This window comes from Thamnophis elegans, chromosome Z, assembly GCF_009769535.1.
Source record: "Thamnophis elegans isolate rThaEle1 chromosome Z, rThaEle1.pri, whole genome shotgun sequence".
NCBI lineage: Eukaryota > Metazoa > Chordata > Lepidosauria > Squamata > Colubridae > Thamnophis > Thamnophis elegans.
In genome coordinates this window covers 80423082-80438340 of record NC_045558.1, presented here as the reverse complement: position 1 = coordinate 80438340, position 15259 = coordinate 80423082, and the positions used below count along the sequence as shown (strand labels likewise).

Here is a 15259-nt window from a genome sequence, read left to right as displayed (position 1 = left end):
CCACTATTGCCAAAAATACAATAAGATTTGTCTGGAATCCTCTGTTTTTGACAAATCTTCTGTTTTACACCTTTCTTTTAACACACATTGAACGCTGTTTCCATTTTGCTCCTCATATACAGGTAATAACTCTAAAAAAGGAAGAGTATAGCCTATTCTGCTAAGTTCCTGCTGCAGGTTCTGGAAATCCTTTGAATAAGTCATTAGTGCCAAGATATACATCAACATCATAGTCCTTACAAGCATTCTTGACTATCTTGATAATGTGTCTCTTTTCTCTGCTGTCAGTAGAACCAGGCAGACACCTCACCTTGTTCGAAAACTCCATATCCTTTCCTAAATTGACATTTCTTACTTTTGAGTCACCAACCAGAAAGTGGCTTCTCTTTCTAGATTTCTTGCTCACCTCCTATGACTGATTTGTAATACCTAATTCATACCCTCCCTTGTCCAAAACGTCTTCCTCACGGACCACAATGCCCGTTCAGTTGAGTCATCATCTTCATTACAAGCAGCTGAACCTGTCACCTTAGTATCCTAATTAAGTTCAGTAAGAACACTGTATCTATAAGACAGGATACACCAAAAGCTTTGTGTCCACAGGTCTTACTCACTCAGCAAGATCCAACAATTGTCCATATTTCCCTTCAACTGGACGGTCTTTGTAGTACAGAGTGCTGATAGTGAGGCAACTCAAAATAACACACAGGTTGGACCTCTAATTTCAGACTCTAGATAGGCAATCTGTCCGTCTAAACTAGTAATTTGATTACAGATAGGAAAGTATTCAGATTTGAAAAGAGTAAAATGAAAGACAGTTGCAAAACAAGAGTTGCACTGAACATTCTAAAATAAAACTGCAATAACACAAGCACTTATCAAAGGTAGAATATACTTGGTAATATTGGTAATATCAAAGATGAACTATTGCTGCTTTAAAACTGGATGTTTTCTGGTCAGAAGGCTAGTTCGCCTCACAGTGAGTAATTTCACAGAGTTGATGCAAATAAATATTCCCTTGAGCCTTCCTGATTCAGATTTATAATTGTATGACTCCCCTGCTGCTAATTTGCCACTGAATGAGTGGACATTAACTGAGAACTCCCTGGGCATATATGATTGATCAGATGTGGAATGTTGATGCTTGCTATGCCTTAATTTACTTCCCTAATTTTTCACCATTGCATATTTTACAACAATATTTTAAAAATCCATTGTCATATTTCATGAGTACATTAGTTTATTTTTGATACATAGATTATGTATCAATTATATGTTTATGTTTAATTATATTTAACATGACAAAATCAATATACATAAAAATATGACTTGTTATTTTGATGAGTTTGACTGTAGAGGTGATTACAACTGTTTGCTTAGCATCTGATGTTACAGTGGACCCCCCAAAAGACACTTACAGTCCGGTTCCAAACGTATGATGGGCAGGAGAGATATGATCACATTTTCACATTGCAGGCACTTGGCAACCAGTGTGAATTTGCAGCTGTTTGCAGTGTCCTGCAGTTACATGACCACAATTTTTGGCTTTTTGGTGAAAACCAGCATTTTGGTTTTCAGCAAAAACATCCCATAACAAACAATGGGTTTGTTTAACAACCCTTAACAACCATGGTTGTCGAAGATAATGACTGCCACAAAAAAAGTCTGTAAAATTGGGTCAATTGCATGATGACTCTTTTGTAACTGTCACAACTTATGATCGTAATAGGCTGGCTCCATTATGATGGTAAGTCAAGGACTATCTGTACTTACATTAATTGTATCTGGGTTCTCTGAACTTTTTAAGAGTTTTCCCCTTGACTATTGAAAAAGGGGGGGGGAGGATAATCAACAACAGTGATCCAATAACAGGATTTGTCGTTTGTCCAAAGATCTGTGCTGATAATTGCTTGTGTCTTTGTATTAGAAAATTTTTTGATACAGTTTTACAGAATGTATTTATTTAGAATAAAATAAATTCCACAGGATTACTAATAATTAAACAACTAAAGGAAAGAAGCAAAACAAGAGTTGTAATAATCAGCATGTTACAAAGAGAATGTAGATACAAACCACAAAATAGATGTTTACATCTGTTGCTCAATTTACCTACTTGGAAAGACTTTTGTGAAATAGTTTGACGTTTTATTTTTCAGTTCCACTAAGTATTGGATCTTTAATAATGGAATGTGTTCTCAAATAATTTACTGTTATTGTTATCCATAATAGGGAAATAGGTATTCAATTTTTCTTTTTGCTTTGTTTTTTAAATTATATACAGTTAGTGTTCTTTGCTTATAATTGTTACTATGAAAAATCTATTAGACTTGATTTAAGTTTAAAATTTAATTAGTTCTTATTTTCTGTGAAGGCCTGTTCATAAAAAAAATGAGCCTGTAAACTTCAGCAAACTGATTAGTAGTGGTTATGGTGATGAGTGGCTTCAACAACGTGATCAATGGAAGAAAAAAAATACTCTGTCTAATGGTAATGTGTTAAAACCTTTTTAATATTACATCATATTTAATATGCTATAAAAAGTTGCTCAATAATCCCTGCTCTAATTTATAAACCTGTTTTAAATATTGTGGTTCATTAGTAAATGAAGTATTTGTATTCACATTCTGCAACTCATCAAACTTGAATTCACATATCACAATATGATAGTTGTATTTTCTTTTTTAAAAAATAATATTTTACATCCTCAGCCATTATTTGTATAAATTATTTTACAGCTTACCTTGTGTGAATCCTGTCAATTACGGCTTATTCAGCAATCCATAGTTAAAACAAAACTTAGTATGATATGTGATTCCATTAACTTTTTCAAGGAAGTCCAATTCTTTTCAGTGAAATATGCTTTCAAAGAATAAAGCATTCAGTTCTATCCTGATTATAAGAACAACAGAACATCTTCATTATAAAGAAAAAATCATAAACATTATTTTGTAGCAACTGCCATTATTAAAGATGTTCTACTTGAAACTATTTAAAATTATGGCCTAATACGTCTGTAGATTATATTCTAGTGGAGCATTCATTTTATATTATGAATAATACTTAAGTATATCTGAAGACATGTTCAGAGAAGTAAGAGCTTTTAAGATTTTGCAAAGCATTAAAGAAGATACTTTGCAAGGCATGTTGGTTCATGCCCAATATCTTTCTTACAGGCAATAAAACAGTCACACTTTATAGAAAGTTTTTGCAGCTGTTTGAACATAATTGTTTGTTTGTTTATTTTATGCAGTCTATAGTCCACTCCAGTTACACAGAAGTAGTAGTATTCAGTTCCCCTTCCATATCTCAGATTAAAACAAAACATGATACAGTTAACAAATTAGGGCCATGAAATCACTGTATAAGGCCCTAAGGATAATTGTAGATGATACATTTGTATATATACTCTCACCACTGAAACAATATCCATTTTTTAAGGACACATAATCATGCTCAGCTTCCCAGGGTTAGTGAGGCAAGTCCTTTTTAAACACCAACAGGGAATGGGCCATTTGAGGTTTGAGAGACTGCTGTTCCAAAGAAATGGACGAACACTAGAGAAGGCATAATAGGCTAGCACCTATAGATGGCATTCTCTGAGCAAAGGTCATGGAAAGAGTTTGTTCTATTTGACAATATTGGGTGAACAAGTGTTTTTGGAAGAAGACAATCCTGTAAATATCCAAGCCATGAAAGGCTTTGACAGATGATGGTAACCACCATTCTAGAATTACATTCAATGTACATCTAGTACATCTCCAAAAATAATGTATGGCAAGGGAGCAACAAGGAGTGTCCATGGCTACTTGAGCTATTGCATTTTGGATCAGATGTACTTTCCAAATGCACTTCAAATTCAGCCCCATGTAGAACACATCATAATAGCATAATCAAAGTGACGAGGAATGAGTAACCATGGATAAAATCTATTTATGTGCACACACATTTACTGCACACATAATTGTTTTATAAATTCAGGCACAGAGACTTGAGTAGTCCTGTAGGTTTTGCAGAGTGCAGTTTTGAATGCTTTGCATAATCTTAATTGTTTTTAAAGAACTAAATTTATATTACATTTAAATGTTTAATATAGATCTGAACATCTTTTGTAATCACTTTACTTTAAGCAAGTACTTTGGACAATTGTTAAAACATATTGGGCTAAATTCTATCTTAGAAACAGAGAAACCATAGGCCTCCAGATTAATTTCTATTATCCATGGGATAAGATGCAGTTCAACATCTTTTGGAAGGATCATAGATTTCCCTTCTCCTTATATCCAGAATGCATTTTAAGTAAAGAATTCCTTTTCCATTATTTCTTGCAGATTCTCTTCTTCCTCCAAGTGAGTATCAGAAGAAAATAGAAAAGAGGCAGAAAGCTAGGAAACATACATTGTCATACAAAAGAAAATCTAAATCTCAATCTGGACTTGAAATGGGTGCCCAGCCTAAGAAGTCACTCTTCAAGCTCAGAATGTATGCCACCCAATCTATCCTATCCCAACAGCCCATTTCTGACATAGCCAGATATAAGAATTCTATTTTGCTGTTATTTTTTTCTTTGCTATTAAAAGAAAATTTAATAATTAGGAAATTAAGGCATATGGTTAATAAAAATATTTTTAATGTTAATCAACTATTAAATGATACATTCTTCCCCTTCTGAAAGTACCAGAATATTCACTAAAGTTTCTCCTTATAATGGAAAATAATTAGGCCTTGAGTTGACAAAAATTAAAGGCAGAGTTAAATAAACAAACAAACAAACAAATAAATAAATAAATAGTAATTTTGTGTAGTAGCATAAATAAATAATAAAGTAGAAATTATTTCTACTTTATACATAATAGCTTCAGTTCGGAACAGAATAAATGGGAGGTTAATATATATGACAGCTCTTGTTTAGTTTTCCTGAACCTTTTGCAGACTAATTTTTAAAATGCATGATTTTAATGTAAAATAGCTATTAGTTATGCAACGTGCAAAATGAAATTTCTACAACTTATACTAATGTCGCACTTTTGCACATTTCATCTATACCCTTTATTAGGAAATAACAATAACAGTACTTTTATGTAACAGTAAAAAAATATAGAGTTGGTTCTAAACCAACTATCTGAATTCAGGCAACATTCATCAAATTCAGAATAGAATATAATTCTTATGATAGGGAAGTTCATTATTTTTATTTATGAGATATTTTGAAGAATGGTATAAACATAGGCCTCTACAATAACTGCATGAGCTATATTGGTACTCTGCTATAAAAGAAAAGAACGAAATTACAAACTAAAATGATTATTTAAAAACCCTGCATCCAATGGATTAATGATATACTGGAAACAAAATTGAATGTTTTTGAAAGGAAATTGGACTTAAATATTAAACAGAGAACTTTTATGTCAGAAGAATTCTTGTTTTTTTAACTATGGGTAGTCTTTGGCTTACAACCATTTAGTGATTATTCAAAGTTACAGCGGGACTGAAAAAAGTGACCTGACTGTTTTTTACCCTTACAATTGTTGCAGCATTCCCGTGGTCAAAATTTGGATGCTTGACATATGTTCATATTTATGAAGGTTGCAGTGTCCCAGAGTCATGCGATCACCTTTCTTGACTTTTCTTGACAAGCAAATTCAATGGTGAAACCATATTCACCTTACAAATGTGTTACTAATTTAATATTGTAGTGATTTACTTAACAACTGTGACAAGAAGGGTTGTAAAATGGGACAAAACTCATTGAACTGCCTTGCTTAACAACAGAAATTTTGGCTCAATTGTGGTCGTAAGTCAAGAACTATATGTATGTTCCAGTCTCTTCTATGAAGAATGAAACGAAGTGCCTAAAAACAACTCTTTTTTCATCATATTTACGTCCTCAAATTGCAAGGCTGCACACTTCAGTAAAACCAAGTCCCATTGAATTTAGTATGATTTCTTAGCAAAGTTGCATGGACAAAAACATGAAATAATTGCTGGCTAAATAGGTTTTTAATACAATACTAAGTATATGAAGGCTGTAGTGACATTATTTTAAGGAATCTTAAGTCCAAGGAATGTCGTATGTTCATAATATTACAAAGTTCATTATAAAATTCACCTAGATGTTTCATTAAGACATTTATTTATGTAAATAATTAATTTATATTCTGTTGTTAGGTGTCTTGACAGAACGCAATAGTATATATCAAAAAGAAAATAACCTAACAATATCTCCTTGCTAAAAAATATAGTTGAACATTTCCAAAATAATTTCCAATTTCGACGGCATTTAAAGTAGTGCAGGCCTGAATATTTTACAAGCATAAAATATTTAAAAGCAATGTTGATTATTCTGTCAAAGAAAAGCATTTCAGAGTTTGTAAACCAGTTTAGAGAAGTATTATACCTATTAGTGGCCCTCCTAGAATTTGGTGAAGTTGTGGCATGAGCTGTAGAACACTTTTGGTTAATATTGATGCACTAAAAAAAGAAAAAGAGAATCTCTGAGATTACAGGGCAATTGCTTAAAGTTTAATTTGAAATAAATATCTAAAATCAAAACTTTAGAAGACCCCCATGTTCTGTAATAGCTTTAAATAACAGTTTTCCCATGTGTCATGCAGGGCAATGTTTCAAAACTGGGATTACTTGGTCTTGGTTGCAAGAATAAAAAATATTTTTGTCTCTCACATAAGATGAACTTCCAAATATATCCATAGTCCATCTTTTATTAATGAATGGATCTGAGAATATGTTAAAGCTAGGTGCTGTCGACTTTACTAACAGCAGCAAATGCCTGAAGGGTCAGTTATATCAGATAGTTATTGATAGACTTAATAGCAGAAAAAATAAATCTGCATTATTTTTTTTCAAAGCTCAGTCATTTACAATTGATATTAGTTTATATTTTTGCCAGTATTAGTTAAGCGAATTGGAGTAAGTGGTTTTACATTTCATATAGCCATGAAATTCCAAGTTTAAACTTTTGAAATCCTACATATTTTATAAAAGCACTTTGAATATTTTGGGAATGAAATTAACATGTTTAATTTGTATTGAATTCATAGTTATTCTAAACCTTTTCATGTGCAATATAATTTTTATATAATATTTCAAGAATTCATGGCAAGTCAAATTTAATATTTACCCTGTTTTAAATATTGCCAAGTAAAATCAAAATGAAGACAAATTGGGCACTCATAGTCCTGCTTAAAGAAGTGATAGCCCTGTTTCTATGCTGTTCACTTTATTTTAAAATAGTGAAGCCCTTCTGTTTCCCCTCCCTCCCCTATATACTTCTTTTCTTTTATAAAGCAGAAACACTGTGTTTTGATGAGACTACTAATTTTCTTCTCCTTTCTGTTTTACAGATTCAGAGACATTCCAGCCAGAATCGACACAAAAAGACATTGACTAAAAAGCTGGTATTTCACAGAATTTTCACAATTCTGTGCTATTTCCATTCAGCACTATGTGCAGGAAACTTACACATCTTAGGAAGCAGGCTCCAATAGTAATTGCTAATCAAGTATAATAGGTGTCAGGCTTCAAAAGGCTTCAATAGTTTTCTGATAAACCAACTATTACTAAGACTTGCCTAGTCTCTTCTAAAGCCATACCTGTTGCTTGAGAGCTGATGAGTAGCCCTACAGTCATAGGACACTGTTAATATAAGCTATGCTTTGACATTGAACTACTGAAAAGAGTATAGGAAAACATAAAAATGAGACCAACTTAAGTTTTATAGTGCTGACCGTATTTTTGTATCTTTTTCGAAGTAAAAGCTAGTTATTTTCATTTTCTATGTAATAAATTGAATATAAGTGAAAATTATTTTTCAGAATATTGGATTATACTGGTAGTTTTAAATACCATTTATATTTTGTCTGCTTTATACTTTATATATAAACTTGTATAAATGCTTGAATTCTATTTGAATAAACATCATTAGAAATTGGAAACAATTGTCCTTTATTTATGGGTATTCTAAGTAATAATGTGATGTTATTGAGCAGTTATTTGGGCTTCCAAACCAAAAATGTTCAGAATACAAGATTTAATGACAGTTTCCATTTAATTTTAAACAAGACGCATGCAAATTTTTGTATTTTTAATTTTTTCTTTTCTGTTTTCCCCCTCCCCCCCTTTTCCCTTTAATAGTGCATCATTGGGTTCTGTATCTTCTCCTTACTTTATTTTCTAGCTTCCTTTCTCTAGCAAATCATAAAATCTTCCCCATGTCTTGAAGTACACTGATTCCTCTTTATCCTTTATTTTCAGTGTCAACCTGTTCATCTCTGCACAATCTATTATCTTTTTTATTATATCTAACTTATTTAATTTCCAATTCTGGGCAAATACAATTCTCACTTCTGTAGATACATGTATAATAAAATAAGTATCCTCTTTCTTAAGTGTCTCTGGGATAATACCTAGTAAAATATATATCTGTCTAAATTCTATTTCTTCTTGTAACATTTTCGCTAGCCATACTCTTATTTTAGTCCAATATATCATTGCTTCTGCACATGTCCACAACATATAATAAGAACCTGTTGCTTGTTGACATTTCCAACATTTCGCTAACTTGTCTTTAAACATCTTCGCTAATTTTTCCGGTGACATGTGCCATCTATAAAATATTTTGTATAAGTTTTCTTTGTAAGCTATTGACATGGTTAATTTATAGTTCCTTTCCCATAGTAGTTGCCACTTTTCTAGCTCAATCATGTAGCCAAAATTCTTTGCCCAAGTTAACATTGTATCTTTAACCACTTCTTGTCTCGTTCTTAATAGATGGCTATATAGTTTCTTGATTTTCTTTCTTCCCCTCCCATAAGTATCTTATCCAACTCTGGATAAAACTCTCCGTGTTTTTATGTATGAGGTGTGACTGGTATGTTTGATTGATGACTGTACCCACTTTTTAACCCCATTATTGTTGTATTTTCTGTGTTTTAATTAACTTATGTGGGGAATACATGGATGAGCGGCTGTGTTCGCGTGAGAGGATGACTGATTCGAAGGGCCTGTCAGGAAATGCGGGGGCCATAGGCGTGGTTGGAGGGACTACGGACACGGGAGTGGGACGGAGCATTACGGTCTTAACAGGGAGGGGCAGATATGGCGCGGACTTTAGGGCTGGCCATTACCGAGGAAGGAGGGTTCGCTACGTCACAGAGATCCCTCCTTCCGGCCCTATGAGTCCCACTCCAAGGCCAGATGGCACGAGTAATCAGGACCCTGGTCTCAGGCTGCTGTCGCTAAATGCCAGGTCTGTAGTTCATAAGGCTCCTCTCATTCGGGACTTAATTTTAGACGAGAGGGCAGACCTGGCATGTATTACTGAAACCTGGCTGGGCCCGGAGGGAGGAGTCCCCTTTGTAGAGATGTGCCCAGAGGGCTTTCAGGTGCTTCATCAGCCGCGAGCCCAGGGAAGGAGTGGGGGTGTGGCCGTTGTTATCCGAGAGTCTCTAGTACCTCGTAGGATCCCTGCTCCGGAGCTTGTCAGGTGTGAGTCCCTGCTGGTGAAGTTGGACCTCAAGGGTCGAGTGGGCTTGCTGCTAATGTACCTGCCTCCCAACAGCGTTGCAGCAGCCCTCCCCTCACTCCTCGAGTCGGTAGCCGAGCTGGCAGTTGAGTTCCCCAGGCTTATGGTGCTGGGGGATTTCAATCTGCCTTTGCTCGGTGAACACTCTGATGGAGCGCAGGAGTTCATGGCTTCCATGACAGCCATGGGCTTGACCCAAGTAATTCAGGGTCCAACTCACTCAGCGGGTCACATGCTCGACCTCGTATTTCTCTCGGAGCAGTGGAGTTGTGATCTTGGTCTGAGGGGTAGTGAGATCTTACCCCTGTCATGGTCGGACCATTACCTACTGAGGCTTGACTTTCGGAGACCAAACCCCCACTGTAGGGAGGAGGAACCGACCAGGTGATTCCGCCCCAGGCGACTTATGGACCCTTCGGGTTTCCAGACGGAGCTTGGGGTTATTCCGGATACTCTCGCCCGCAGTTCGACACAGACTCTGGTTGCTGCATGGAACTCGGCAGCGACGGAGTCGCTTGACCAGATTGCGCCTCTACGGCCGCTCCGAGGCAGTTGATCCCGGAGGGCTCCTTGGTTTACTGAGGAACTCCGGGAGATGAAGCGCCGAAAGAGACGCCTAGAGCACCGATGGAGATCCAGTAAATCCGAATCGAACCGAGCACTTTTAACATCCTGCATCAGAGCTTACATCCGGGCAATTAGGACGTCAAAAAGAACACATATTGCCTCTCTGATTGCTTCCACTGAGTCGCGCCCAGCCGCCTTGTTCAGGATCACCTGTTCCCTCCTAAACAGGAGGGATACGAGTGATCCTCTGCAGGGCAGAGCTGAGGACTACGTCCAATTCCTCACGGATAAAGTTGCTCGGTTTCGGGCGGACCTGGACTCCAATCCTGCAGAACCAGCTGAGGCACTAAGGGATAATCTGGTAGGTCATCGCTGGATTGATTTTCAAGCTGTTGCCCCTGAGGACGTGGACAAAGCCATGAGAGCTGTAGGTGCCTCCACATGTGTACTGGACCCGTGCCCCTCCTGGCTGGTTGTTAACAGCAGGGAGGTGACACGGGGCTGGATCCAGGCGGTTGTTGCCGCCTCCCTTCGGGAGGGGGTCTTTCCCCCCGCATTAAAGGCGGCGGTGGTGAGACCCCTCCTGAAGAAACCATCTTTGGATCCAGCCGTCCTGAACAACTATCGTCCAGTCTCCAACCTCCCCTTTGTGGGGAAGGTTGTTGAGAAGGTGGTGGCCTTTCAGCTCCAGCGGTTCTTGGAGGAAACCAGTTATCTAGATCCATTCCAGTCAGGCTTCAGGCCTGGCTACAGCACAGAAACTGCTTTGGTCGCATTGACCGATGATCTCTGGAGGGCCAGGGATGGAGGTCATGCCTCCATTCTGGTACTCCTTGACCTCTCTGCGGCTTTCGATACCATCGACCATGGTATCCTTCTGCGACGACTGCGGGAGGTGGGGGTGGGAGGCACTGTCTTACGGTGGTTCTCCTCTTACCTCTCGGACAGGTCGCAGTCGGTGTTAGTCGGAGGGCAGAGATCGACCCCTAGGCCCCTAACGTATGGGGTGCCGCAGGGTTCGGTCCTGTCCCCCCTTCTTTTTAATATCTACATGAAACCGCTGGGTGAGATCATTCGACGGCACGGGATAAAATACCACCAGTATGCGGATGATACACAGTTGTATCTGTTCGCCCCGTGCCAACTCAATGAAACGATGGACGTGATGAGCCAGGGCCTCGAGGCTGTTACAGACTGGATGGGGGTTAACAAGCTTGTACTCAATCCACATAAGACCGAGTGGCTGCTGTGCTTCCCTCCCACTAATTGGCCAAGTGTTCCATCTCTCAGGCTGGGGGGTCAAATAGTACGCCCCTCAGATAGGGTTCACAACTTGGGAGTCCTCCTGGACCCACAGCTGACTCTTGAACATCATTTGTCAGCTGTGACCAGGGGGGCATTTGCCCAGGTTCGCCTGGTGCACCAGTTGCGGCCCTACCTGAACCGGGAGGCTCTCACAACAGTCACTCGTGCCCTTGTGACCTCTAGGCTGGAATACTGCAACGTGCTCTACATGGGGCTGCCCTTGAAGAGTATTTGGCGACTTCAGCTGGTCCAGAATGCAGCCGCGTGAGCGATCGTGGGTGTACCTCGATTCACCCACGTAACACCTATCCTCCGCGAGCTGCACTGGCTGCCTGTTGATCTCCGCGTGCGCTTCAAGGTGCTAGTTGTCACCTACAAAGCCCTTCATGGTATTGGATCTGGGTACTTGAGAGACCGCCTACTGCCAATTACCTCCACTAGACCGATAAGATCCCATAGACTAGGCCTCCTCCGAATTCCATCTGCCGGCCAATGTCGTCTGGCAACTACCCGGAGGAGAGCCTTCTCGGTGGCTGCTCCGACCCTCTGGAACGAACTCCCCGTGGAGATTCGTACCCTCACCACCCTCCAGACCTTCCACATAGCCCTTAAAACCTGGCTGTTCCGACAGGCCTGGGCCTAAAAGACTTGCAACCCCACTCGAATGGTATGACTTGTGCTTTTTTAACGGTGTATGGTTTTCATGTTTGTAACTTGTCTGTTTCCCCCCCCCCTTGAACTGTGAGCCGCCCTGAGTCCCGTCAGGGAAAAGGGCGGCATACAAATAAAGTAAATTGAAATTGAAATTGAAATTGAACTCCCCAAGTTAAAACCATACACTCTTTTATCTTTTTCATATCTTGATTGTATTTGCAATTGTGGAAACCAGCCTATATCAATCCCTTGTTCTTCTAATTCTTGTTTTTGTTTTAGTTCCCCCCTTTCTGTTAAGATATTTTTATATCTAATAATATTTTTCATACTACTAATACTTGGATGTGTCAATGCTTCCATTTTTGAAAGTCACATTGGTATTTCTAAATAATATTTCCCTTTTACTCTTTCCCACATTGTTAATAATCCATTCCTTACACAATGTCTTTGAAAATAGCCATGTGCCTTACTTTTACCACACCACAAAAAAGCATGCCAACCTAGTTGCAAACCATGGCCCTCTATTGTTAAAAATCTTGTATTTCTCAATAAGATCCATTCTTTCATCCAGGTTAGTCCCGCTGTTTGATAATTCAATTCCCAGTTTGGTAGTCCAAATCCACCTCAAGTTCTTGCGTCTTGCAACGTTTTTATATTAATTCTTGCTTTTTTCCCCGCTTACCATATGTATTTCCCCACTATTTTATTCATACTTTCAAAGTATTTTTTCTCTAATTTTATTGGTATTGTTTGGAATAGGTATAGCAGTCTTGATAATATATTCATCTTTACTACAGCTATTCTTCCCATTAATGATAATTGTAGGTTTTTCCATTTTTCTACATTTATTTCTATTCATTTTCTCACCTTATAATAGTTATCCTCCTTTAATATTACACACCTTGATGTCAATTAGATACACAAATATTTTACTTTTTTCACCACCTGTATGTCCAGTTTCCCCATCAACTCTCTTCTCTGTTTTTCTGTCATATTTTTCACCAAAATTTTTGTTTTGTCTTTATTAATCTTCAAACCCACTACTTCTTCATATTCTTCTATTATTTCAACTAGTTTTGGCCCTGTTTCTATTAGATCGTCCATAATAAACACCAAATCATTCACGAATGCTTGTAATTTATATTCTTCTTCCTTTACCCTCATACCTTTTACCTCTTTGTTTTGTCGTATTTCTCTATTAAAAATCTCTAGTGTCAATATAAATAATAATGGTGATAGTGGACATCCTTGTCTAGTTCTCTTTATAATCGCTACCTTTCCTGTCATATCACCATTTACCATTACCTTTGCCAATGGATTATTATATATCATTTTGATCATATTTATAAATCCCTCACCAAATCCCATCATTTGTATTGCATTATCATAAATTGCCAGTTCACATTGTCAAAGGCCTTTTGCGTGTCCAGAAATAGCAATGCCATTTGCTTCTCTGGGTGGGCTTCATAGTAATCTAGTGTATTCAATACAATTCACATATTGTCTCTGATCTGTCTCTTAGGGAGAAATCCGTTTTGGTCTATGTGTCCATTCATTTAAAAGTCTTTTCATTCTTTCTCCCATTATTGATGTAAAATTTTTATCTGCATTTAATAGTGAAATGGGTATATAGTTCTTTATTTGTTGCAGATCTGACTCTTCTTTTGGTATAAGATATGCCTCCGTCCATATTTCTGGCATCTTTGCCTCCCTTAATAATTCATTAAATAGTTCAAATATTACATTACTTAATACTTATTGTAATGTTTGGTACAGTTCTGCCATTCAAGATAGAGTTTTCCAATAGTTCTTTTATTCTTATATTATTCAGACAAAAAGCAATATATTGCTTCACAAGAGTTGTCTTGCACTTCTGCGTCTCAGTCTGGGTTTATTACAGTCTTCTCTTTATACCCAGCTTCATGAATTCATGTGTATGGTACATCATACCCCAGTCACATCAGAAACTTCATATTCTTACTCCCTGTTCCATGATTCAATGAAAAAATGCAATCCACCGCATCCCTTGTGCCACTAATGTTCCACCTGGTATCATCAGCAATAATTCAGTCATACACACATCCAAGATCTTGTGTTATCAGTGATACACACATTCCAGAAACATGAGTTTTCCAATGGGTTCAATAAAAGGCTAGATATAGTTTTACTATAGGCCCACTATACTCATACCTTGTTCTAACATGCATTATACATTGTTTGTCATATATGCAATATATTCATATATGTGATATGTAACAATAATAACTTCCTTAGCTTACTAGTACTGCCATAGCCAGAACATTAAATGCTGAAATCATTACGACACACATCCTTCGTCTAAGTCAATCTTACACTATGTAAGTTGCATAAAGGCAGTTGCATAATGATTCTAATAATTCTATTGATTTTAAGTTGATTTTAAGTTGCATACTATTTATGTAATAGATATTTTCTTTGAATTATAGGAGATTCAGTATTGAAAAATGTTTTCTTGATTATTGATCATTAATGTATTTTGTGTGGTATGTGTAATTTCAGATTTTCTGATATTACCTCTTTTTAAATGAATTTTCAGGAATAACTGAAGTGACTATCTGAATTTCTTAAGTAAAGTTCACAGAAGTATACAACATTACATATCATGTTTTTTGTTTTATCCACATTAACAGTCTATTTCATTTTGGTATAAGTTTAAGTTGCAAAACCAGAATAAATTGTGTTCTGCAAATATACCTTTAAACCATATTACATATTTGATATTACAAATATTTTATAAGTACATAAGCTTGTGATGAGATGGGTGGGGCAAACAAATTAAATTAATAAATACTTTTATGTACACTTGCAATTCACCATAGTCCAGAGATCTCTAATGTACATGCAGAAGATATTCTTTTGTAGAATATCTACCTTGTAACATTTTCCCTATCTTTTTAAACAACTGATACATACGCTTTAAAAGATTGCGTGGTGCTTAATTCTCTTTCTCATGGAACTGGTGCATGATGGGTTGGATATTAGAGAGTAAAACATTTGAAGAACAGTTGCAGGAATTTGATATGCCTAATCTAGTGAAAAAAGGACTAGGTGTGACATGATAGTCGTGTTCCAATATATGAAGGACTGCCACAAAGAAAAGAGCATCAATCTATTTTCCAAAGCAGCAGATGGCAAGACAAGAGCAACAGGTGGAAA

At 37.1% G+C, this 15259-nt stretch overlaps 1 protein-coding gene across 3 annotated transcripts in view; it reads left to right on the top strand.

The window, feature by feature from the left end:
* CZH7orf57 (chromosome Z C7orf57 homolog) overlaps positions 1–7915 on the top strand; it is an 83938-nt gene extending 76023 nt beyond the window's left edge. The window contains exons 7-9 of one of the 3 annotated variants that reach the window (XM_032238226.1): positions 2372–2487; positions 4329–4346; positions 7359–7915. In XM_032238226.1, the coding sequence (XP_032094117.1) occupies positions 2372–2487; positions 4329–4346; positions 7359–7405 (181 nt within the window). In that variant the 3' untranslated portion in view covers positions 7406–7915. Of the gene's footprint in view, positions 1–2371; positions 2488–4328; positions 4480–7358 lie in introns of all 3 variants that reach the window. The other 2 variants (XM_032238225.1, XM_032238228.1) reach the window with 2 other exon arrangements.
* The last annotated feature ends 7344 nt before the right edge of the window (positions 7916–15259 follow it).